The 24,353-nt window shown below is 36.8% G+C and overlaps 1 protein-coding gene, 1 long non-coding RNA gene and 1 pseudogene across 2 annotated transcripts in view; 2 read left to right on the forward strand and 1 right to left on the reverse strand.

Annotated features, from left to right (window-relative positions):
- The window catches only part of LOC144980484 (uncharacterized), a 22,849-nt gene extending 1,911 nt beyond the window's left edge, over positions 1 to 20,938 (forward strand). Inside the window, exons 2-9 of the mRNA XM_078928094.1 lie at positions 782 to 832; positions 3,746 to 3,826; positions 4,408 to 4,630; positions 5,512 to 5,660; positions 6,876 to 6,929; positions 7,802 to 7,918; positions 9,607 to 9,835; positions 11,535 to 20,938. Of these exons, the coding sequence (XP_078784220.1) occupies positions 782 to 832; positions 3,746 to 3,826; positions 4,408 to 4,630; positions 5,512 to 5,660; positions 6,876 to 6,929; positions 7,802 to 7,918; positions 9,607 to 9,835; positions 11,535 to 12,452 (1,822 nt within the window). The 3' untranslated portion in view covers positions 12,453 to 20,938. The remainder of the gene's footprint in view (positions 1 to 781; positions 833 to 3,745; positions 3,827 to 4,407; positions 4,631 to 5,511; positions 5,661 to 6,875; positions 6,930 to 7,801; positions 7,919 to 9,606; positions 9,836 to 11,534) is intronic.
- The window catches only part of LOC144980488 (uncharacterized), a 145,991-nt gene that overhangs the window by 107,733 nt on the left and 13,905 nt on the right, over positions 1 to 24,353 (forward strand). The gene's annotated exons all lie outside the window — the stretch shown is intronic.
- Positions 13,148 to 14,673, reverse strand: LOC144955923 (uncharacterized; annotated as a pseudogene).

Here is a 24,353-nt window from a genome sequence, read left to right on the forward strand (position 1 = left end):
CCAAAAGCAAACTCACAATTTCTATCATTCTCGGTTTTTCTCCCAGTACACTAACAACTCTCTCCCTCCCTCTCTCTCTCTCCCTCTCTCTCTCTCTCTCTCTCTCTCTCTCTCTCTCTCTCTCTCTCTCTCTCTCTCTCTCTCTCTCTCTCTCTATATCATCATCATCATCATCAATGTTTAAGGTTTAGGATCTTGAAATAACTTAAGGACAAAATGATTAAACACAAACGATAGTAATTTAATGAAACTTGAATGACAATAAAAGAGAAAAGTTTGATCAGAGGTCTTAGCTTGTTGTTGTTATCAGTTCATGATTTGTGAGAGAGAGGAAGACTCCGCTCGCTTCGTCCAAAGCTCCATTCGTCTTTTCGCTCCGTACAAAGGCATTGCACAGTGATTCAGAAGGTCTGGGTTTGAGCCCCACGTCAGGCACTTTCATTTTTTTTTCTTGGGCAAGATTATTAACCGCCAATTTGCTCACTTTGGACAACATGGATGATTGCTGTTGACATCAGACATCTTGTTTGATGGAGTATCTATATTCCTTCATGGAATGCCAAGGCAATGGTATCTGAAGGTGCTGTGGCAGACGTCGTAATTTTAAAATCAATATTTACATAAACTATATCATGCTTATAAATAGTTAATAATAATTATAAAGTAAATTGTCAGATTGTTCCATTGTATAAAAAAAAACAAAAAAAAAACGAAAACAAAAAACCATTAAAATAAATAAAAGCTTGTTGCCTTATCTTTCTTTCTATCTTTGCATTTTCAGACCAAAGGCATCCAAAGAAGTTGAAGATATCATTTTGTTGAAGTTGTCAGAGTAAGTATCTACTGATGTGTACAATGAAAAGGCGTAAAAAACAATCTAGAGAATAGTTTTATGGAAGGTGGCATCTTTCTGACAGTGTTTTATTGTCATTATGGACAAATATGATTTATATGATATGAAAGTAATAGAAATAAAAACCTTTAAGTACTCTTTTCAAATACTGACTTAAACTTTGATTTTTTTCATAACTTTTTATGAATCATGGATGCGTAACAATCATAAGGGGCAGCGTGGCTCAGGGGAACGGTCATTGCTTCGTACCCGAAAGGTACTGAGTTCGATCACCCGCTGCTGCGCTGTGGGACCTTGAACAAGGCACTTATGTTGGTAACAACAAGATATGAAGTGAGTAGAAAAGTGCCAGAAGACAATAGAGAATAAAAATTTTTTTCGCGGCGGTGGTTGGGTTTGAACCTGCGACCTTATTGGTACGACAACTCCGCCTGGCAGGTGAGAGCGTGGCTCTACCGTGTGAGCTATCCACGAACACAAAAATATTCGTTTCAAACTCAAAGTCATTTCTAGATCCCTCTCTCACCCACTTCTTGAGACCGCCGATTCGTTCACCACCATCGCGAAGTAATTTTGACCAGCAGTTAAGCTTAATAGCCAATATTCTCATCACAAACATATAACATAGAAACGATTGAGACATTGAGTATGCTCCGGTGTATGGGGTGAATTTTTAATTCAGAAAAGTGAGTGGAGCAGGCACTTATGTTGGTAACAACAAGATATGAAGTGAGTAGAAAAGTGCCAGAAGACAATAGAGAATAAAAATTTTTTTCGCGGCGGTGGTTGGGTTTGAACCTGCGACCTTATTGGTACGACAACTCCGCCTGGCAGGTGAGAGCGTGGCTCTACCGTGTGAGCTATCCACGAACACAAAAATATTCGTTTCAAACTCAAAGTCATTTCTAGATCCCTCTCTCACCCACTTCTTGAGACCGCCGATTCGTTCACCACCATCGCGAAGTAATTTTGACCAGCAGTTAAGCTTAATAGCCAATATTCTCATCACAAACATATAACATAGAAACGATTGAGACATTGAGTATGCTCCGGTGTATGGGGTGAATTTTTAATTCAGAAAAGTGAGTGGAGCAGGCACTTATGTTGGTAACAACAAGATATGAAGTGAGTAGAAAAGTGCCAGAAGACAATAGAGAATAAAAATTTTTTTAGGGGAAAAAAAATTTTTATTCTCTATTGTCTTCTGGCACTTTTCTACTCACTTCATATCTTGTTGTTACCAACATAAGTGCCTGCTCCACTCACTTTTCTGAATTAAAAATTCACCCCATACACCGGAGCATACTCAATGTCTCAATCGTTTCTATGTTATATGTTTGTGATGAGAATATTGGCTATTAAGCTTAACTGCTGGTCAAAATTACTTCGCGATGGTGGTGAACGAATCGGCGGTCTCAAGAAGTGGGTGAGAGAGGGATCTAGAAATGACTTTGAGTTTGAAACGAATATTTTTGTGTTCGTGGATAGCTCACACGGTAGAGCCACGCTCTCACCTGCCAGGCGGAGTTGTCGTACCAATAAGGTCGCAGGTTCAAACCCAACCACCGCCGCGAAAAAAATTTTTATTCTCTATTGTCTTCTGGCACTTTTCTACTCACTTCATATCTTGTTGTTACCAACATAAGTGCCTGCTCCACTCACTTTTCTGAATTAAAAATTCACCCCATACACCGGAGCATACTCAATGTCTCAATCGTTTCTATGTTATATGTTTGTGATGAGAATATTGGCTATTAAGCTTAACTGCTGGTCAAAATTACTTCGCGATGGTGGTGAACGAATCGGCGGTCTCAAGAAGTGGGTGAGAGAGGGATCTAGAAATGACTTTGAGTTTGAAACGAATATTTTTGTGTTCGTGGATAGCTCACACGGTAGAGCCACGCTCTCACCTGCCAGGCGGAGTTGTCGTACCAATAAGGTCGCAGGTTCAAACCCAACCACCGCCGCGAAAAAAATTTTTATTCTCTATTGTCTTCTGGCACTTTTCTACTCACTTCATATCTTGTTGTGACCTTGAACAAGCCACCTTACCCTAGCTCCATTTGCATGCTGTACTGCGGCTAATGCCTGGGTTATTCCAGTCTTACCTTGGAATAGACCATAAAGACAAATTTCCCTTATGGGATGAATAAAGGGAATTTTATTTTTATTTATTTATTTTATTATGGACACATATGATTTATATGGTATGAAAGAAATAGGAATTAAAGCTTTAAGTACTCTTTTCAAATAATGACTGAAACTTTGATTTGACATTATTTCTTCGTATGAATCACAGATGCTTAACAATCATAACTGTGTTGAAAGTTGACAGTGTTTTATTTCCATTTTTTTGTTCTCTCAACGTTTATTGTTATTTAGATATATTCAACAATGCCTTTGCTCTTTGATTTCATGCTGCAGGCGTGACAAGCTGTTTGATTTCTCATATTTTAATACGCTTTGAACTCCAAAATATGAAAATATTGTAATAGTAATATTGACTAAAATATGATAAATGCAAAAAGTCAGAGTGTGTAACAAAAAAGAGGGGGGGGGGGGGGGGAATGATAAAAATCGAAGGTCGTTAAATAGTGTCTTCACCGAGATGATAATCTTGAGTAGCCAGACAGACGATTGTCATCGGAATTTCAGGATTTTCCTACCCTCTACTAGCTTGATAAGTCTTAATAAGTTGGTGAGTATTAGATTTGAATTTTTGGATGGTCGCACACTTTGAAAATATGATTTTTGGGAGGAAAACATGAGAAAATTAGCATAAATATCTGGAAAAATATGATAAATCTTTTCAAATGATTGAGGCTGGTTGGCAAGTCTGCATGTTGCTTGGAGTCTGCTTCACTTAAAGAAATCTTTTTTTCCCTCCTCTAGAGTCTTAAAGGGATTTCCAAATATTTTCAAACCTGTCAAAAATGAATCAAAGAAAGACCAGGAGGCGAAAAGAAAAGCGAGGTAAGATTAAGGAAATTGAATATATATAAACTTGACCATGATGCAGAGGGTTATGAAAGTCAAAATTATAAGCATTTAAAATAAAAATTTAAAAAATCTTTAATCATTGTTCACAATTAATTTTTTAAAATGAGTCTTTTATATCAGCAGTCTTCGAGAATAATGGGTATTTCAGACATTGCATACTTGCTTTTACAAATAAAGTAAATTACCAATAAGATGCTCATGTTGCTTATTTTGTTTGTTGTTTTTTTTTCTTTTTGCTTAGGTAAGAGTTGTCATCAGATTGTTTAGTTGCTGCCATTGTTTATTTATTGTTTACAAGACTTACACCATCGTGGCTAGTGATATATATGTCAAAATATAGATAAGCACATAGTGATGTAATCACTTTGATCTATCCGATCTTCTCAAGTGCCGTGCGAGGCTGGAACTCAGGACCTTTCGATCCAAAAGCGAATGACATACTGCAAGACCACATAGCCGGCTTTAGACCCTTTTGCAAAATTTTGAGCACGTTACATGGATATTGCACTCTATGAAAGCTAACTTTTCATTTAGAAAAAAAAATTCTATTTAAGGGTTCAACTAGATCTTGGAACAAACTGTGTATGTCGGTCTCTGGAGAAGGATCGCTTGGCATGTGTTTTGGTGTCCGGGAAAGTCTCTCCAGCCCCTGCATTGGACCATGTGATTGCACTGGCTCAGGAAAGAGGCTGTCCTTTGTTGTGTTTGAATGATATGAGTATCACGCTTGCCAAGGCCACGAAGAGCAAGTGTTTACCGGTTTGCATAGGATTCAAGGTATGGAAAAAAATTAGTAAAGATTTTTTCTTCTCTTTCTACTTCTTCTTCTTCTTCTTCTTCTTCTTCTTCTTCTTCTTCTTCTTCTTCTTCTTCTTCTTCTTCTTCTTCTTCTTCTTCTTCTTCTTCTTCTTCTTCTTCTTCTTCTTCTTCTTCTTCTTCTTCTTCTTCTTCTTCTTCTTCTTTTTCTTCTTCTTTTTCTTTTTCTTCTTGCATTCTCCTGATGTGAATCAAAGCTGGATTTCGATGATGGTAACGAATTCCATGGTCTTTCAAAGGTCATGGGCAATGCCACAGAGTTTCATAGTTACATCTGTGTATCAAGGCTAGCATCTATCTGTAATGTAAAGAGTAAAGCTACTGATGTTTTTGAACTTTTATTTGAATTATTCTCCCCCATGCATTTTGGATTATTTGATCTCAAAGAAATTGTAGTGTCAAATTGAATCATTTCCTGGATTATTGGAGGAATATTCGTGAGTCAGATTTCTACATATCACCAATTGAGGAATAAGTTTCAATAGGAAACAAAATTTAAGCTTCAATTTATTCAACGAAGCCAGATAATGTGGACGTTTTAGTTTTCCCCTTTATCAACAAAACAGGATGAATGATAAACTAAGGACGACTGAGAGTTGAGAATGGCATAGTTAAGGTGAATGAACAAAACAATGATTGTTTTGCTTATTCACCTTAACTATGCCATTCTCACACCTCTTATTCGTACTTAGTATTTCATTCATCGTGTTTTATTGATAAAGGGGAAGCCTGAAATGCCCACATTATTTGTCTTCGTTGAGTAAATTGAGACTTCCATTTAGTTTCCTATTGTTATTTATGCCTTCAAGCTTCAAGCAGTAACCTTTTCTTCACCCTTTCAGAGGCCACAAGCTAGCTGTGGGTTAGCTGACTTTGTTGATGTGATATCCCTAGTACAACAGCATACCACAGTCAGCAAACGTGCTTTGAAAGAACTTGGTGCCAAAACCAATTTTTTGTCCAAAAAGACTTTGCTGCCAGAATCATTGCGGTGAGTATCAGTTTATGTCGAAATACAAAGAGTTTTCCTCCCTTTTTATTTAAGTTTGGCTGGGTGGGGTTTCTGACCTCCCATAGTGGACAGGAGGTACTTGTTGTGTCTTCTATCCCCCTGTATCTGTTTTCCAATTGCCTTCTGTCTTTGTCTTGACATGAGTTTACTTAGTTTTGTCCTGACCCTGGCCGGGAGGGAAACCGTTGAATGTATAGTTATAGTTTTTGAAGATGTTCTTTTTTTCCTTGTAAATCATCTCTCTTATGTACTGTTATTTTTAAAAATCTTAACATATGATTTGTAAACTTTTGAGTGTATTTCTCTTAGCAGGGACCTGTACTTGTGTCTGGGTGAGACATTAAGGTAATCTCAAACTAAGTAGTATGCTCTTGGAATCTATATCTGTCCCCTACTTATAATTCTGCTTTGTCTCACTTTTTCTTGGGTGCTTTAATAATAATTGTAGTTTTAGAACTTTTTACTATCCCATTTTCTTCCTTTTTACTGGCGCTGAAATTACCTAAACGTGTTGCAAGCGCTGTAAAACCCTTAAAAAACAAAAACAATTTAAGTTTGGAATGCTTGCTGTGTCGTCTTAGACAAAGGGTCGCATGTCAGAAAAAGATGTTTCTTTACTTGAGAGCCCAAAAAACTGTTTGCTCTTGCTCTTGTTTTTTTTTATATCTATCAGATGGTATACCTTATATTTGGAATAAAAGCCAGATAGAGAAATGTTCATTCAGTAAAAAAAATATGACAGTGTCTGCAACTCAATTTGACAGGGACCCTTTGGCCTATGATGGTAAAATTGTGTTTTTATACGGATTAAATAAAAACTCCAAATTTGTATTCTGACGGATGATCCAGATAGCCCCACCCCAAGTTGGAGTCCTGCAGTAGGTGATGCAATGTTGAGTCTTTGGAAAATGCTCATTACTTTACTCTCATTTTCTTATCAGACTTAGGTGTAAAATGAGTACCTGACCAGCAACAGCATTGTCTTTGCCAAAATAAACCAATATATATATATATATATATATATATATATATATATTATATATATATATATATATATATATATATATATATATATATATATATATATATACATATATGTGTGTGTGTGTGTGTAGAAAACAGCTCGAGTATTTTGATCTCACACTCACAGTCCTGCTTTATATAATCAGATGTAATATTTTTAAAATTCTCTAGACCTGTTTGTCTTGATGCAAGTACAGATGAAGCCATCAGAGAGGAGCTCAAAAGGTACATTCAAGCTTTTCATATGGTATACAGTAGACACTCTAGGAGCCTGTTGGTTTGTATAGTGGGGATTATCATTGCTTTCATGACAGTGACAATTGCTAGCAACAGTGATCTATCAAAAAATACTGCCTGAAAGGATGGAATCCCTTAACAATGCTATGCTCTCATCTCTCATTCGGAATAACAGGGTAATGTAAATGTTGCTGCTCAAAGCTTGAAGAAATAAATAACAATGTGAGATTGAATGTAAGCTTCGATTTAATATACGAAAACATATAAAATGGACGTTTCAGGTTTCCCTTTATCAACAAAACAGGATGAATGAAACACTTCAGACAAATGAGTTTGTAGTGTTTCATTCATCCTGTTTTGTTTATAAAGGGGAAAGCCGAAACATCCATTTTATCTGTTTTCATATATTATATTAAAGCTTACATTCAATTTCATATTGTTATTTATTCGTAATAACATACTGTTTGACATTGTTTTTTTAAAGATGATGATTGATTGACCTGTAAGAAAACAATCTGCACCATCATGACTTTTGTTATTCTCATGTTTTGAACTGATGTCTTTATGATTTAACTCACTCAATCCTAGAGATTTTTGCTACTTTTCAAAATTGGAAAAAATGTATTGAAAATGAGCATGTGCACAGACAGCTTTATTCAACTACCACTAACATGCAAAAAACTAAAACATTAGCTTTGATACTACTATTTGTCTCAGAAAAATGTAATAAATAGGCATGGAGTAAAAGTAACCCGGGTATACTATGGATATAGTCGGTGTTAGGGTTGAGTGAGTTAATCATTTAGAAGGTGACGATTGTAAGAATTTAAAATTAAATATAATTTTGTATTCCACCACAGGATATTTGCCAATGCTTCGATAAATAAAGTTGAAAGTCGGATGATGACTCCGAAGGAGAGGAAGAGAAAAAAGAACAAGATAAAACAAACAAAACAATACTACAGGAATTGGTTCAAGTAAGTCAAGCATACAATCCAGTGTAGCTTTACAATAAGATGGAGAGAAAGATAAAGTGAGTAAATGTGACTCATATATAAGGGAACAACACCAAAAAAATGACGTTTCGGCCTTTGGCCTTCTTCAGGCACCTCTAGTTTTTGGCTTTACAAGAACAATTGCTCTATGCTTATTACTTTCAAGGTAGCAGAATTGTTTCAATTCCATATCTGGTAAAAAATAAAATTCAAAGCCATGAGATCCATGGAAATAATTCTGCTACCTTGAAAGTAATAAACATAGAGCAATTGTTATTGTAAAACCAAAAACTAGAGGTGCCTAAATTCAGCTAGCAATTTATGGCTCCTGTTGGATAGGACGCAACGGAGAATTAATCCTATTTTTTGTAAAATTCAGCTAGGAATTGCTTGCTATCGTCAGATAGGATGTCAGTCTTTCACAAACAACCTACCACCAGTTCTGCCATCTTAAGGAAAAAGACCGTATGCAGCCTCTTATTCCAAGTAAACATACAGTCTTTTTCCTTAAGACGGCAGAGATCTAACCAACTCAGCTACCAAATCACTTGCAAGGTGGGTAGTGGGGGTCAGATAAAAATTAAAAAGACTAAAAAAAAACCCCCAAAAAGCTACTGCAACCAGCATTGATACCAGTATCAGTTCCTTTGGTGTGGAAATGGGTGCTCTTGCACTCAGCTCTTGGGGTCTCCACCATATATGAGGGCTCTAATGAAATTCGGACCCACAATATGGAATAATCTCCTTCAGTTTGTAGGATTTTTGATCCCTATAGATATTTTCAAAAAATGCCTAAACACATATCTTTTCACTAAATATACTTACTTGATTGACTGTTTAAATGTATTTTATGCGACTTTTGTATTGATGTTTTTGATGCCCTTCATCATGCTTTTAAATATTGGTTGATATGGCCTCACAGTGTTTGTTATTCTATTCTGGGTAAACAATGTCTTGTTGTTTAAGCACCTTGAGGTTTCAACAAAAACTGTGCCGGAGACAGCGATTTATAGAGGCACGAAACTCCTGAAATTGCAACAGTGTTTTAATAGCAGGAGATGCGTATATTTGTCAGGTCGAGGCAAGTCAGTAAACAACATCTCTCGCTCATGTTTATATATCTATGTCATGCAATTGAATTGGCATGTGTTTTTGCAGCTTTTTATATATTCAGTTGAGTGATTTCTTCTCACTAAATTCTTTCAGACTATAAAATTTTTGTGTATTTGTACGATTGATATAGCTGGAAGAAATGGTGTGTATTTTATTTAAACACATACTACCAATTCTCACATGCCATGTTTACCAACTTGACATTGAACATCCACATACGGAAGGAGCCCCTAAGTTTCACATCTCCATATTTTCATTTTAGTCTTGGAGGGCGATATAGAAATATGCGTATTATTATTATTATTATTATTATTATTATTATTATTATTATTATTATTATTATTATTATTATTATTATTATATATTATTATTATTATTATTATTATTATTATTATTATTATTATTATTATTATTATTATTATTATTATTATTATTATTAATATAATAATAATAATAATTATTATTATTATTATTATTATTATTATTATTATTATTATTATTATTATTATTATTATTATTATTATTATTATTATTATTATTGTCTTCAATCCCTTCAGCAACCAGTTTGAGTCCGGCAAGAAGACGGTGACTAATTCTGTTGGTGCTGGTCAGATCCAGGTAGTTTTGGTCCTCCGTGAGTTGATGCCCGTGTTGATGTCGGAGGGTTTGGCCTCGTCCCTGCTCTGTGTGGCTCAGGACCAGGACTGCCCAGTGCTTGGCGTGTCCAGCCTTTCAATGGTCATGTCACCCGATCCAGCCAAGAAACTTGCTGTGCTTGGAATTAAGGTAGATCTCTCTCTTTTGCTCTCCATCTCTCTCTCTCTCTTTCTCCTTTTCTCTCTCTCTCTCTCTCTCTCTCTCTCTCTCTCTCTCTCTCTCTCTCTCTCTCTCTCTCTCTTCTTTCGCTTTCTCTCTCTGTCTCTCTCTCTCTCTCTCTCTCTGAAAACCTAGAAAGTTTGCTCGTCCGCTTTATAATTCATAATCAATAATAATTATATTATAATTGCTCCTATCTTTGTTATTTAGAGATGAACAATGTTTGCAACCATCTTAAGCTCTGAATCACTTTTGAAAGAAGTGTTTGTGTGTAGTATTTTGTGGTTGAAGTAAACCGTATACTTGATAAAAATTACGATTTAATCGCATTTATGAGACCAAGACCCATCTAGACTTGAAGGTAGCTTTATTTCCTAATGTGCTACACTTCCTTCATACAGCCGTATGAGGGATACTTTTTTGAGTGATATGCATTTACCAGAAAATAGCCATTCGAACTGAACAAGTGTGTGTGAAAGGTGCCAGACAAAGCAAGAAAGAAAAATACAAGAAAAAAACCATCCCAAAAAATCAGTCGACCTCAACTGGGGATTGAACCTCAGACCTTCTGATTACTGGTCGGACATGCTAGGTAGCACATGATTTTTGGAGTCAGAGGAGGAATTTCCTCCTTTTTAAAAATTTCATTTCCCCCCAATCAAATGTACTGGCAGTGACAAACTTGATGTTTGGTGGAACAAAGAGGTGCCGTTTCCCCACCCTTCAGAAGTTAGCTAAATTATTAATGATAGTTTTATCTTCTCAGTTGCTCTAAAAGTGGAAGTTAATGCAATAACAACAGGTTCCCAACTTCTCCTCATTTTAAACATTTTGTCACCATCAGTAGGTACTGGCTACTGTTGAGCTAAAGTGAGGTAATTTCTCAAGGCCTCACAGAACGGCGCATGGAACACCAAGTCTGCAACTCCAGGTTACAAAGCTAAAAACCCCTTACCACTGTGCCACTCCTCTCCTTTGCTCTGATTCAGGGATGCCCTTTGCTTAAATAAAAAAAATCCTGAAAACTTTTCTCGTAAAGACCATAAATATGGAAATATTTCGTGCAAAGCTTCTCTTCATCAAATGCTATCAGCCTTAAATCATAGAAAAGGACAGGATCCATCTAGTCTTCCCTTAACTGTTGCCTTTAAACAACCAATGCCTTCATCTTTTAAAAAAAAATAACTCACAAATACTGAACAAGGTCAGCTGAAAAATTTCAGACAGACAGTTTTCCGTCTTTTTTGGGGGGAAATGTAATTTTTTTTAAAAAAGAGGAAATTCCTCCTTTAGTGTAGCTATGTGGTCTAGTGGTATGACACTCGCTTTAGGATCGGAAGGTCCTGGGTTCAAGCCTCGCTCGGCGCATAGTTGAGTCCTTGGAAAAGGCTCTTTAGTCACATTCTCTCATCGTGCTCAGGTGTAAAATGAGTACCTGGCTGTTAGCGTTATCTCTGTCCGAAATGCAATATAGCCTAACAGGCGTCATGTCTTGTTCTACATGTTAAGTGTTGCTGTTGGTTAGGGACCCCTTGTAAAGCTCTTTGAGCACTTTTAGTGTATATTGCACTATTATTTATTATTATTTATTATTATTATTATTATGTAATCTAAAATTTATAATCCATAATTTCTTGTCCTTTTTTTTCTTCTTCTTTTACATTTCCAGAAAGAATCCACTCTACCTGAAGGTACCCAATCAGTTTTCAGACCTGTGATTGACAAATGTCAAGATTTTATGCGTACAGCTCCAATGCCCGTCCAAGATATGGACGCCGAACCATCCGGCTTGTCAGAGTCAGACAATGCAAACACCAAACCAAGCAAAGAAGAAGATTGCGGAAAACCAGCCGAGGATTATTCATTTTTGTATGTGTGGAAAAAAGAGTCTTCAGAGCTGAAAGAGAAGGTGTTGAAATTGAAACGGGAGCGGGAGAATTCCTCAAAGCAGATGAAGTTTAGTGGAGACTTTATATCATTCGGCGATAGCAGTGGTGAGGCTTCCTCTGAATCTAGTACAATTCTTGGTAAACGTAAAAGTGAGAAGCCGTTGAAGGCGGCTTTCCTCAAGCCAAAGAAAATGAATTTAGATATTCAGATGGAAGAGGCTATATCAGTGGATTCGAACTTGGATTCACAAAAAGATGCAATGGAGGGGGTTGTGTCTATATCCAATGACAAAATCATTTCTTCACAAACAGAAACTGCCGTGATAGATAGTGGTTTAAGTAATAGTGATGTATCCGTATCTTCTCTCTTTGCTGTGAGTCGCAAAGGTGATCAAGACAATAAAGCCGACTCTATCAATCAGAATGAAGGCGGAACTTCAGTGCAGACTGGTAGTTCGTCGTCGTCGTCAAATGTTCTAGGGATGGATGAATTACAAGCACAAAGAGATTCCTCACAAAAAGAAGCTGCTGAACACGTGTCAAACGTTTTTTCAGCAACAACGAGGAAGGCGAAGGGCGAGGATAAAAAACGTCACGGACAGGAAGGGTTTTTGTCTTTTGCCTACACCGAGGCTAACATTCACACCATGGTGGCCAATCCAGAAAGGAAGAAAAAGAATAAGGGAGGGAAGAGATGAAAATTAAAAACAAAAAACAAAAACCCAAACAAATGACCTGACTGCTGCTTTTTTTCCTTCTTTTTGTTCTTTTGAGACTGAAATCGGAAATTTCATATGTGACACTTCATCTCAATCTCAGTCAGGGTAAATTAGAAATACACTCCAGCACAGTTTCCTCGAACAAGATTTTCTCAAACACACGGTTTCCTCGAATGCATTTGAATGTCCTAAATTTTAAAATTATTATTTGTTATCATTCCATTCCTTCTTCGAACAAATTTTTACATTGAACACGGTTTCCTTGAACTAATTTCACCCAGCCAACGTAAATTGATTAAAGGGTTTTTTTTTTTTAAATTGCCCCCCCCCCTTGATTTCGACCACTGATGACTTACTGTGATATTGACAGTTACTAATGTATCTATCTATCTACATTGTTTGGATGTGCACAATAATCAGGGATGCCATCAGTTAAATTTTTAAAAGCCTGAAAACTCGTGTGGACGAGCTACAAATCAACGTCAAGTATTGTTCAGTTGGACTTTGAAAAAAATCAAAGTTGGAATATTGTTTCAGTACTTATTCTTGTAATTGAGAGCAAATAACACACAAAAGAAAGGAGCGTTGACAGTTTTCATATTGATAAAATAAGGTGCTGAAAACAAAATATATACAAATTAATATCAATAGCTATTTAAGAAATTTCCCTCTAGTCATTGCGACAGCCTCAATGTCTTAGGTGATGGCTCATCGACATCCACATCTTCTCTGGTTCGTTTAAGGTTTATTCCTTGGCCTAACAATTCCAATCTTTTGCTATCTGCTTGAGCTTGCTGAGATGGGTGTTGTTGCTGTTGCCCCTTGACTGCAGTTTTCTTCTTCAGTCTGCTTTTGGCAGTCTATATATGATGACAAACTGCTTTGTCAGCTGGGCTGTAGTTGTTGTCTGACCTTCTGAAAAGTTCTACAGCTGTCTTTTTCTCTGCCAAAAAGACATATTTGATGCATTGATGTGCTTATGCTTCAGCTGTGGCAATGCTCATCCTATTAGAAGTTTGATCACACACAAAATTAAGCATACTAAAACTTGACAATTGGGCCTGTAAAGATACTAAGGCAGATCGTAAGAAGTGGTGACAGGGCTGGATATTTTTTTTATTCTTGCACTCCAAAAGACATCTAACTCAAGGTCAGCACAGTGTTCAGGGGCAAGTAAGTCATTGTCTTTGTGATAACTGTTGAGTTGAAGAAGGAAGTCATCACTTTCAGGTAAATGAACAAGTTCGTTGGGTTCTCTCATGAGCTTCTTTGTTGTAGTGTGTTTCCGTGCGAGAGGGTCTAATGAGGAGAGGCAAAGAAAAAGCCTATTTTCCAGTGGCAATTTACTTCTCATATACAAGCCTGTGTTCATATAGTATGCTGTCTTCACTTTCATCAGGATATCTTTCCTTTCATGATCCAGCATTTGTTGCAGGACTTTGTTGCCATCCCCTCCTATGAACAGATGTTTTCTTGTCAACCAGTGCTCCTCCTTTGAAAGGTCGATCAATTTGATGTCTTCTTGATCCAAAATTTCTGGTCTAATGTAAGAAGCTAAGAAATCTTTGAAAGTGTCTAATGTCTTGTCATATAATTTATGGACTTGTGGTGTTTTCTTTTCAAGAGAAAGAATGCAGTTTGTGAAGAGTTGTATAACTGACTTATATAGTTTTCTTTCTATTTTCAAAATAATTTCCAATAATCCTTCTTTTCCTTGCCTTTCCATTTCCATGGATTGTCAAATTTTTCATCTTTAGTCTTCTTAAAACATTGTAGATCTGACACCTGTTCTCAGTTGGCGACTTCTTGATAAGTGCAGTGTATATTTCAGAATATTTGATTTTATCCTTTCAGTCAAGCCAAGCAAAGTAGAAAATAGCTGATCAATTATCTCAAGGAGACGTGTACTTGTATCAAGAAAAGACATCCAGCTGTGTCCTCAAATTCTATGGGCAACAAGGAAGGTTTATTATTCAGTAATGTGGAAATTGTACAGAGATCTTCACGGAGGTCAGCACTGAGAGAAAAATCCCTGTGAATGTCACCTAATAATTTCTCAACATATCTTTCAGGATCTAAGATTTGTTCCAAATGTCTTGACTATGTTGAACATATGGTGACACACATCTCCATCTATATTCAATAACATTGGAACAATTTCCTTCAATCTAACTTGAAAGCCGGTCTTTTTTCCTCGCATATCCAGGACTTCCTACCCCAGATTTCAAACTTCAGGAACACTTTACGCGGAAATTTTTTTTCCACGCGAGGAATGCAAGCACCAACTCATGCAAAGCTTGGTAAACAGATTGGTTAACTAATAATATTGACACTTTTTAAAGATAAAAAGTTACTCACCAAAATATTTACAGCTACAGTATATATACATAAACTTAGAAAGAGGGTGGAGGATTTAAGCCTGAAGAGACCTGTAATAGGCACTCTTCAAACCCTTTTTGGAGTAGCTCCTCCCTAGTGCATCCCCAGGTCTAGACTTGGCCACAACCAGAGCCTCAAGTGTTTGTTGAGACATGCTGCCTCTGAAGTCTGTCTTGTTTTTTCTAACAACAGAGAAGATTCTCTCACAATGAGCAGAAGAATGAGGAATGGTGAGGAGAGAAAGCATTATCCTAGGCAGGTGGTTAAAAATGAATTTACTATCTTCCTTGAGAAGGCCGACTTGGTGCCAGTAAGTGTCTGCTCTGTCTGTTTGTATGTGTGATGTGTCTGTGCATTGGTATGTTGAAAATTCTTTCTGTATGTCTGTAAATGTTGCATTGCTAATCAGTTGAGGGAATTTTTTGAGGAAGAAGAGCATGTCTGTAAATGTGGTGTTGTTCTGCTGAGCAGGATATTGATGTGTTTGAGAAGTGGATCAGTGAGGGGCAGTTTTTTTTTTTCATGTAGGAGCATGCAGCCTGATAAAATTTGATGACATCTTTGTAAAAGGTTTCTACCCTCTCTGGTTTGAGAGTTCCTTCAAAGACCAGCTGGAGAGCTTCGTCACCAATGATGACATCAGAAGACTGCTTGGTGTTATGAGGTGAGAGAAAATCAACGTCCAAAATGTCAACTTCCTTGATGGCAGATGGCTTGACAAAATTGATCAGGGTGTCTTTAAACAATTTCCTTAACTTTGCCTGCAATTCCTGAATCATGGGTTTGTCACATTGGAGTTCAGTGTTGATTGATTCAAACTGCTTCACAGCATGAAAAAGAAACATACAGTAAAGCTTGTTTGTGGTGGAACTGAAGATGTTTTTTAGATCTCTGACCTTCTTTTTCGTGTTACATCCCTCCTTCATGCCTTTCTCCTCCTCCCTAAAAAAAGTATAGAGGGCATCCCAACTACTGATGAGCCTAGGAAGGCACATTCCAATGCTCAGCCATCTGGTAGCCACATGCTTCAGTATCTTTGTTTCCTGAATATGATGGAACAGTTGACAGCATTTCAGATCAGACTGCCTCTTGCTTCTCTTATCCAAGTAGTAGAAAACATCAATAAGAAGCTGGCTGGGACTGAAGGGCAAGGAAGCAGCACCTAATAGACAAAACAAATTAAGAGGGGTCACAATCATCTGAATGGGTAGCAGTACAATTAAAATCTGTCAACTAAATGAAAATTAAAGTTTTGTATGTGCTGCCCATAACATTAATATAAATAATTGTGTTGCTAATCTGTCTGCAACCAGGATCCCCTCCCCACTCATACAACATTGGAAAGTACAATGCATTTGAGGCAATAAATCCAAGTTTTGAAATTTGAATTTAAAAAATCAAAGACAACTTCGTGGTATAAGTAGAATTAATCAGTTTGGTCTTTAAAAAGTTATATATATATATATTGATAAAAGTAAAAGGAGCAGAGTAAAGCCTTATAAACCATTCGAAGTGGGCCTAAATTATTGGATATCAAACTGTCACAAAATACTCACCTTTTTCAGCAGCAATGTGAATTAAATGGCACACATATCCAGACAAATACAATTCCTGATGCTTTTTCAGCATGCAGCCATACAGCCCAGATTCCTTGCCCACCATGACGTTGGCATTGTCACTCCCAAGAGCCAGACAGTTCTCCCAAGGAATTGAATGAACACCAAACTCAGCCTCAATCAAGCCTGTCATTACATTTGCATTATCAACTCCAAGGGCAATACAATTCTCCCATTTTATGTTTTTTTTCATCTAAAAAACTGTCTACAAAGGAAACATTTTTTCTTTCCAGTGGCAGAACCTTCACACGTGGGGACACACAAAAGTTCACAATATACACCGTTCGCACTGGGAGTCCTTCCAACAAGTGGGAACAGCATGGTGCACCCCATTTCGTTTGAATTTGAACCGTCTGTACTAATGCTGAAAAGCCCATTTTAGAACGGGGACCTTTGTTGGGAGAGACTTGTGCAGATTATCCACAACCGTCTGGAAATGTCTTAAAATGGTCGTAAAATAATTTAATTTTTGAAGAGGACAGTCCATTCTTCTCTTTATTATCAATAAAAGATTTGCATTCTTCTCCAATGAGCTGTTGGCTGTTCTGTTTGATGTTGTATGCTGATTTGAAGTCAACATCCTCTACAGACTTATTACCTGAGAAAGCAGCTGGGCTCAAAATGTCATTATCACCAATGCCCTTATAAGTTCTCTTGCCTCAGATAGAATGGCACCCACCCTGGGGGAGTCTGTTTGACAAGCTGTTAAAAAGTGCTCCATTGGTTTTATTGCATATCTCAGAGTCCTTTTCTGCACCAATGTGTACCAGATGGAACAGACGACCTGACAAATAAATATCTGGGTTCTTGTCCTGATAAAATCCCTTCTTGGAGCCTGTCATTATATTTGCATTATCGACTCCAAGGGCAATGCAATTCTCCCATTTTGTGTGTTTTTAAAAAATCTAAAAACCTGTCTTCGAGGGAATAAAATTTCTTTCCAGTGGCAAATCCTCCACACGTGGGGACACACAAAAGTTCACTATATACACCGTTGGCACTGGGAGTCCTTACAACAAGTGGGAACAGCATAGTGCACCCCATGTCGTTCGAATCGTCTGTACTAATGCTGAACGGCCCATTTTGCATTAGTTCAACTAATGTTTCTTGAGTAATGGCCGCCATTTCTGCAATTAAGTCTGTTGCTTTTGTCCTCTTGCAATGGACATCTTTAGCTGTGGCAGAATTTGGGCAAACGTCCTTTAACATATCAGATAAATCATTGGCAACACTCGAGGATAAATTATTTTTAGCAATGAAATCAGTAATCCACACTTCAGCTTTAAGAACTTTTGGTTGTATGAGAGTGAGAGTTGTTTTCATCGACCTGCATCGATTTATATAATGTAGATATATTACTACGAAAATGCAACAGAGGGTCTGCAGAATACCAAACATTGAACAACCACATTAAATCCAAATGCATCGAGGCACACGAGAACTATCTAGACTGGAAATGCTGCGAAATCGAAAGAGAATACAAACCCAACCCCCAACAAGCTCACCAAAGAATAAAAGAACTATCAGGGAAAAGGAAAAGCAAAGCAGCAGGAAGTTGTATCCAAAACAAACAAGGGGAACTGCTATTTGAAGAACAACATATAGAAAGCCGATGGGTAGAATACATAGGCGAACTGTACAATGATCCAAATAGAAATGAACCACCACTGAAATTCAAAGAACCATTAAGCGGACCAAACATCACCAAAAGTGAAATTGAACATGCCATGGAACGAATGAGGGATGGTAAAGCAACAGGCCCTGATGAAATATCTGTAGAGGTATTAAAAAGCCTAGGAGATCTAGCAATTGATGAACTTCACATATTATTCAACAATATATACAATACTGGGAAAATTCCAGAAGATCTCTGTAACTCTATTTTCATAGCAATACCAAAGAAAGCAGGTGCAGTCAGATGCGAAAATTTTAGAACTATAAGTTTAATAAGCCACATCAACAAAATACTGTTGCGTATAATTATCAACAGGCTAAGGAATAAGATTAACCCCGAAATCGCAGAAGAACAATATGGATTCCAACCTGACAGAGGGACAAGGAACGCAATATACCTCCTCCGTGTTTTAAGTGAAAGAGCTATACAGGTTCAGACCCCACTATACCTCTGTTTTGTTGACTACAAAAAAGCTTTTGATAGAGTACGCCACGAAGAAATACTAAAACAACTGCACTCCATTGGCGCTGATGAGAAAGACCTCAGACTCATGCAAACATTATACTACACCCAGCAGGCATCTATCAAAATCGGAAACTCTACAGGAAATTCCATTCCTATTAAGAAAGGAGTCCGTCAAGGGTGTGTTGCCTCACCAGATCTGTTTAATCTATACCAAGAAACAATCATGAGGGGCATAAATAATATGGAGGGAATAAAAGTGGGAGGTCACAACATAAATAATATAAGATACGCAGACGATACGGTACTCATTGCAACATCAGAAATCCAACTTCAAAAGATTGTTGACAAAGTGGTAGTAGATAGTGAAGCCAAGGGAATGGAAGTGAATATCACCAAAACGGAATGCATGGTAATACAGAAAAACCCCGAAAACTACAACACCTGCAATATAACGATTCACGGCGAGCAACTTACCAACGTAGAAAGTTTTAAATACCTAGGTTCAATAGTGACAACAGATGGAAGATGTAACCGAGACATACGAGCAAGAATAACTCAAGCCAAACAGGCCTTCATGGACCTGGGAAACATTTTGAAAAACAAACAGATGTCGTTCGGGATTAGATTCCGAGTCTTGAAGTGCTACGTGTGGCCAATCTTGTTATACGGATGCGAAAGCTGGACTACAAATGCAGAAACACAAAAGAACATTGAAGCTTTTGAAATGTGGTGCTTGAGAAGGATGCAGAGAATATCGTATACTGCACACAAAACGAACGAAGAAGTGCTAAAACAAACATACCAACAAAGGAAACTAATGCCCTTAATAGTGGATCGACAACTATCCTTTTTCGGGCACATAGTAAGGAAAGATAAGAATGAATACCTGGCAAGTTGTGGAAAAATACCTGGTAAACGCGCCCGGGGGAGACAAAGAAAAACACTCATAGACCAACTGAAGGGCTTCACCAGCCTAACAATCCAAGAGCTGTTTGAAAAGGCAAGAGACAGGGAGGAATGGAGAGAGATAATTCATGCAGTATCCGAAGCCTGGACCAGGCATGGAACCTAGAAGAAGAATATTACTATTCTTATTTTGGGCAGCTGCCTGTTTTTTTGTGCTTTGCCGTACAATTTCGTATTATCGTAATTGGCCATGAAATTTATCTAAAAGTCATAAAATTACTTGAAAGTATTGAAAGTCCCAAGGAGTTCGAGGAAACTGTGGTGGAGTGTACATAAAATTGAAAAGTTGCCAGGGAGGTCTGTAATTTGGCCTCAGTTATTTGAGGTTGGAAATAAGTCAAAAATTTGGTTTCACCCAAGAGAACATAAATTGTCCATGGTGGTAGGAAAATCAACGATAGCCTTGTTGATAAAATGGAAACCATGTTGAGGTGTGGAAATGGAAGTTGTACTCATGCTTTTGTAAATATATTAGTAGTTACATAATTGTAACAAGTCGAAACTTGATCATCTCTCTTCAATTTGCCTCAGATAGAATGGCACCAACCCTTCAATTTAATAAACAAAAACAGATAATGTGGACGTTTCAGGTTTCCCCTTTATCAACAAAACAGGATGAATGAAACACTACAGATGAATGAAATAATGTGGTAGCGGCGTTGTTAAGGTGAATAAACAACACCACTATCACATTATCTCATTCGTCTGTAGTGTTTCATTCATCTTGCTTTGTTGATAAAGGATAAACCTGAAATTCCACATTATCAGTTTTCATTGATTAAATAATTGAAGCTTACATTCAATTTCACATTGTTATTTCTTTCTTTGAGCTTCGAGCAGCACCATTTCCATTATGTGGAAGACTAGGAGGCTGGAAAAGTCTCTTTGTGTCAGTCATTCTATTGTTTTCCAGATGCACAGTGAAAACTGTCAAACTACGTCTATGTGACAGAACCAAAGTGAATAGTAAATTGAAAAGAATAGGATTCAATAGTTTGATGTCACGTCGTCCAGCAACGGCGGTCATCCTGGTTCTAAACAAAGAAAATCTGTACTTTTTATTCTTCATGCTGGCTAGAACTTGTCTTGTGATCAGAATGTGTAAAAGTCAAAATATGATCAGATTTATATTTATAATGTTTTTTTTTTCACTCTGGATACGCTTTTATGCTCGTCATAAGGGCGTCTGCCATTATTCCGATAGTTTAGAGCCAGTTACTAAGTTACCATGCGTCATTACGAGGGAAGTGACGTTACGACTGTTCAAGCGCATTCCTTTTCGCTAATGTTTCCAATTAATATTTGATTTTACTTCACAGTTATTTAATAAATGAATAAATTGCAATATATTTGTTAACAATTCATCGCCAACGTTGCTGGACTTTATTATTACATTATTTTTATTTTATACTTTTTGGTTTGAGACAGTGCTGTTAACAGCCAGTACTCATTTTACACCATAATGTGGTGAAAGAATGAGAGTTGTCTTCCCATTGTGGGCAGGGAGGCACTTACACTTACACTGTGTCTCATATCTCCCTATATATCTCTTTTCCAGCTTGCTTTCTGTCTTTGTCTTAGTTTTGTCCTGACCATGCTGGAGTCCTTGGCTGAGAGAGAAACAGTCAAATGTATAATCTCTCTCTTTAATGTACTGATGGTTATATTTTTTCCGGTGCTTTGATTGTTATTCTATAATTTATTTTACTATCCCATTTTCTTCCTTTTACTGGTGCTAATAAGACATACAAGTGTTATTTGTTTTGAAGGGTTTTACAGCGCTTGCAACACATGTAGGTCATATCAGTGCCAGTAAAAAAATATATATGAAAATGAGATTGTAAAAAGTAAAGCACCCAAGAATAAGTAAGACAAAGAATTAATTCAAATAGGGAACAGATGTAGATTCCAATTCCAAGGGCACACTATCAGTGTACTTAATTTGAGATTACCTAAAGGTCTCGTTCAGACAAAAGCACTGGTCCCCGCCAATAGGAACACACTCAAATGTTTACAAATAATATGTAAAACAGAAATTAATATCTTGTATAACATATAATTTATAAGACAAAAAATATCATCTCCCAAAACTCTTAATTATATGTATGACTGTTTCCCTCCCAGGTATATGGCCAGGCCTGGACAAACCAAGTAATCTCATTCCAAGACAAAGACAGAAAGCATGTTGGAAAACAGATAAAGGGGGTATAGAAGACACAGTAATGTTTTTATGTTATGTTTTAAGGGTTTTACGGCGCTTGCAACACATTTAGGTTATATCAGCGCCAGTAAAATGGAAGAAAATGGGATAGTAAAAAGTTCTAGAATTACAATTAAAGCACCCAAGAAAAAGTAAGACAAAGGGGAACTGAGAACAAATAGGGATCAGGTGTAGATTCCAAGAGCATACCACCAATGTACTTAGTTTGAAATCACCTACAAGTCTCATCCAGACACAAGCACAAAATCCAACAAAGAGGAACACACTCAAATGCTTACATTATACATTCAAAATAAAAAGAATAATACATAACAGAGAGATGATTTACAAGGAAAAAAATATCATCTCCCAAAACAATAACTATGCATTAGACTGTTTCCCTCCCAGCCAGGACCCCGACGAGGGCCAGGAAAAAAACAAATAATCTCATTCCGAGACAAAGACAGAAAGCATGTTGGATAACAGATATAAGGGGATAGAAGACACATTATGTACCTCCCTGCCCGCTATGGGAGGTCAGGATTCCCACCCAGAAAGACACAGTAAGTACCTCCCTGCCCGCTATGGGAGGTCAGGATCCCCACCCAGGAAGACACAGTAAGTACCTCCCTGCCCACTATGGGAGGTATAAATGTAAAACCCTTAAAACCAACCAAAACCCAGAGCCTCCTAGTCCAAAGACGGGTGATTATACCAGCAGGTCCTTTCACTCATCTGGTCCCAGTTTATTTTTTATTTATTAAAAATGTTTTCTTTTGTCATTCAATTCCACAAGAAAGAGAGACCAACAATATTATTTCGTTGTCATTTTGTTCAAAAGAATATTTAATGAACATAATTATAATAATAATAGTAATATTCATAGTGACCAACTGCTTTAAAAAAAAAAGGAATTAAATCTAACTGTCAACAACTCAAAAGAATGCATGCCACCAAACAATTCACACTCATATTTATGCCAATAAATTAGTAGGTACATAGTAGTAGTAGGATAGAACCAGAAAACATTGTATTTCAATAATATTGTATCCCAGCTTCGGTGTCAATTGTATTTTACATATTCCATCATCTTCCTTTTATCATTGGGGGAACATACATTGATTCACTTCATTGGTCTCAAAGTCTCTTCTCGGTGAATGTAAATATATACACATTTTGGGGCAAATTTACACAAGCCGTAAATTGGAACAAAAATAAAAGCATGGCTGTATTGTAGTAAATGCTTGCTGTGTTTGGTTCTTTCATCAAATTTGTCTTCATATTGGTACATAGGTTGACTTGTTTAATGATTGAAATAGTTCAGTGATAGATGCACCCAACATGCATAATGACTACAGCAGATGTTTATTGTGTATCAGTGCATTGTTCAATCAGATGTTTATTGTGTATCAGTGCAGTATTCAATCAGATGTTTATTGTGTATCAGTGCATTGTTCAATCAGATGTTTATTGTGTATCAGTGCAGTGTTCAATCTTTTATTCTACTATACTTAAAGCAATTACCCAGCAGCCTTAGCATATAATATTATGCTGAGACCCAACTGCAGGCTTTCATCGTATTATTTGCATACAAAGTGAGTGCTTTCACCTTTAAAAAAAACAATTCAAAAACAAACCAAGAAAAAAAAAATGCGAAAGACATAAAATATGTCAAAATTTAGTAATATTTACAGGAGGGCAATACTATTTATTTACACTTAAAGTTGGACAAAATTCAAAACCACTGCAATTAGATTTTATTAAAAATATGTCTCAACAGAAAGAAAATTTAAAAAAACAACCAGAAAATGTGATGATAACACGGGGTATTTTTCAAATATTAAAATTATGTAATTACAAGTTTTAAAAATAACCCTGACAAAACATATTAGTTAAATCCTTGCAGATTGTTTGTTTTTAAGGGTATTACGGCGCTTGCAACACATTTAGGTTATATCAGCGCCAGTAAAAAGGAAGAAAATGGGATATTAAAAACTTCTAGAATTACAAATAAAGCACCCAAGAAAAAGTAAGACATAGGGGAACTGAGAACAAATAGGGATCAGATGTAGATTCCAAGAGCATACCACCAATGTACTTAGTTTGAGACCACCTATAAGTCTCATCCGACACAAGCACAAAATCCAACAAGGAGGAATACACTCAAATGCTTACATTATAAATTCAAAATAACAAATATAATAATACATAACAGAGAGATGATTTACCAGGAAAAAAAATATCATCTCCCAAAACAACAACTATGCATTTGACTGTTTTCCTCCCAGCTAGGAATCCGTCCAGGGCCAGGACAAAACCAAGTAATATCATTCCAAGACAGACAGAAAGCATGTTGGAAAACAGATATAAGGGGATAGAAGACACAGTATGTACCTCCCTTCTCACTATGGGAGGTCAGGATCCCCACCCACAAATTGATCGCATGATTGTTTCTGATAATGCAAATCAACAACCAATTTTATAAAATTGTGCATAAATTTTACATTTGTGCATGTTTTTATTTAATTTCACCTTGCGTGTAAAAAAAAATAAATAAAAATAAAATAAACACTACACAA

The sequence above is a fragment of the Berghia stephanieae genome, chromosome 10 (genome assembly GCF_034508935.2).
Source record: "Berghia stephanieae isolate SIO BIC M18660-M18661 chromosome 10, UCSD_Bste_1.3, whole genome shotgun sequence".
Lineage (NCBI taxonomy): Eukaryota > Metazoa > Mollusca > Gastropoda > Nudibranchia > Aeolidiidae > Berghia > Berghia stephanieae.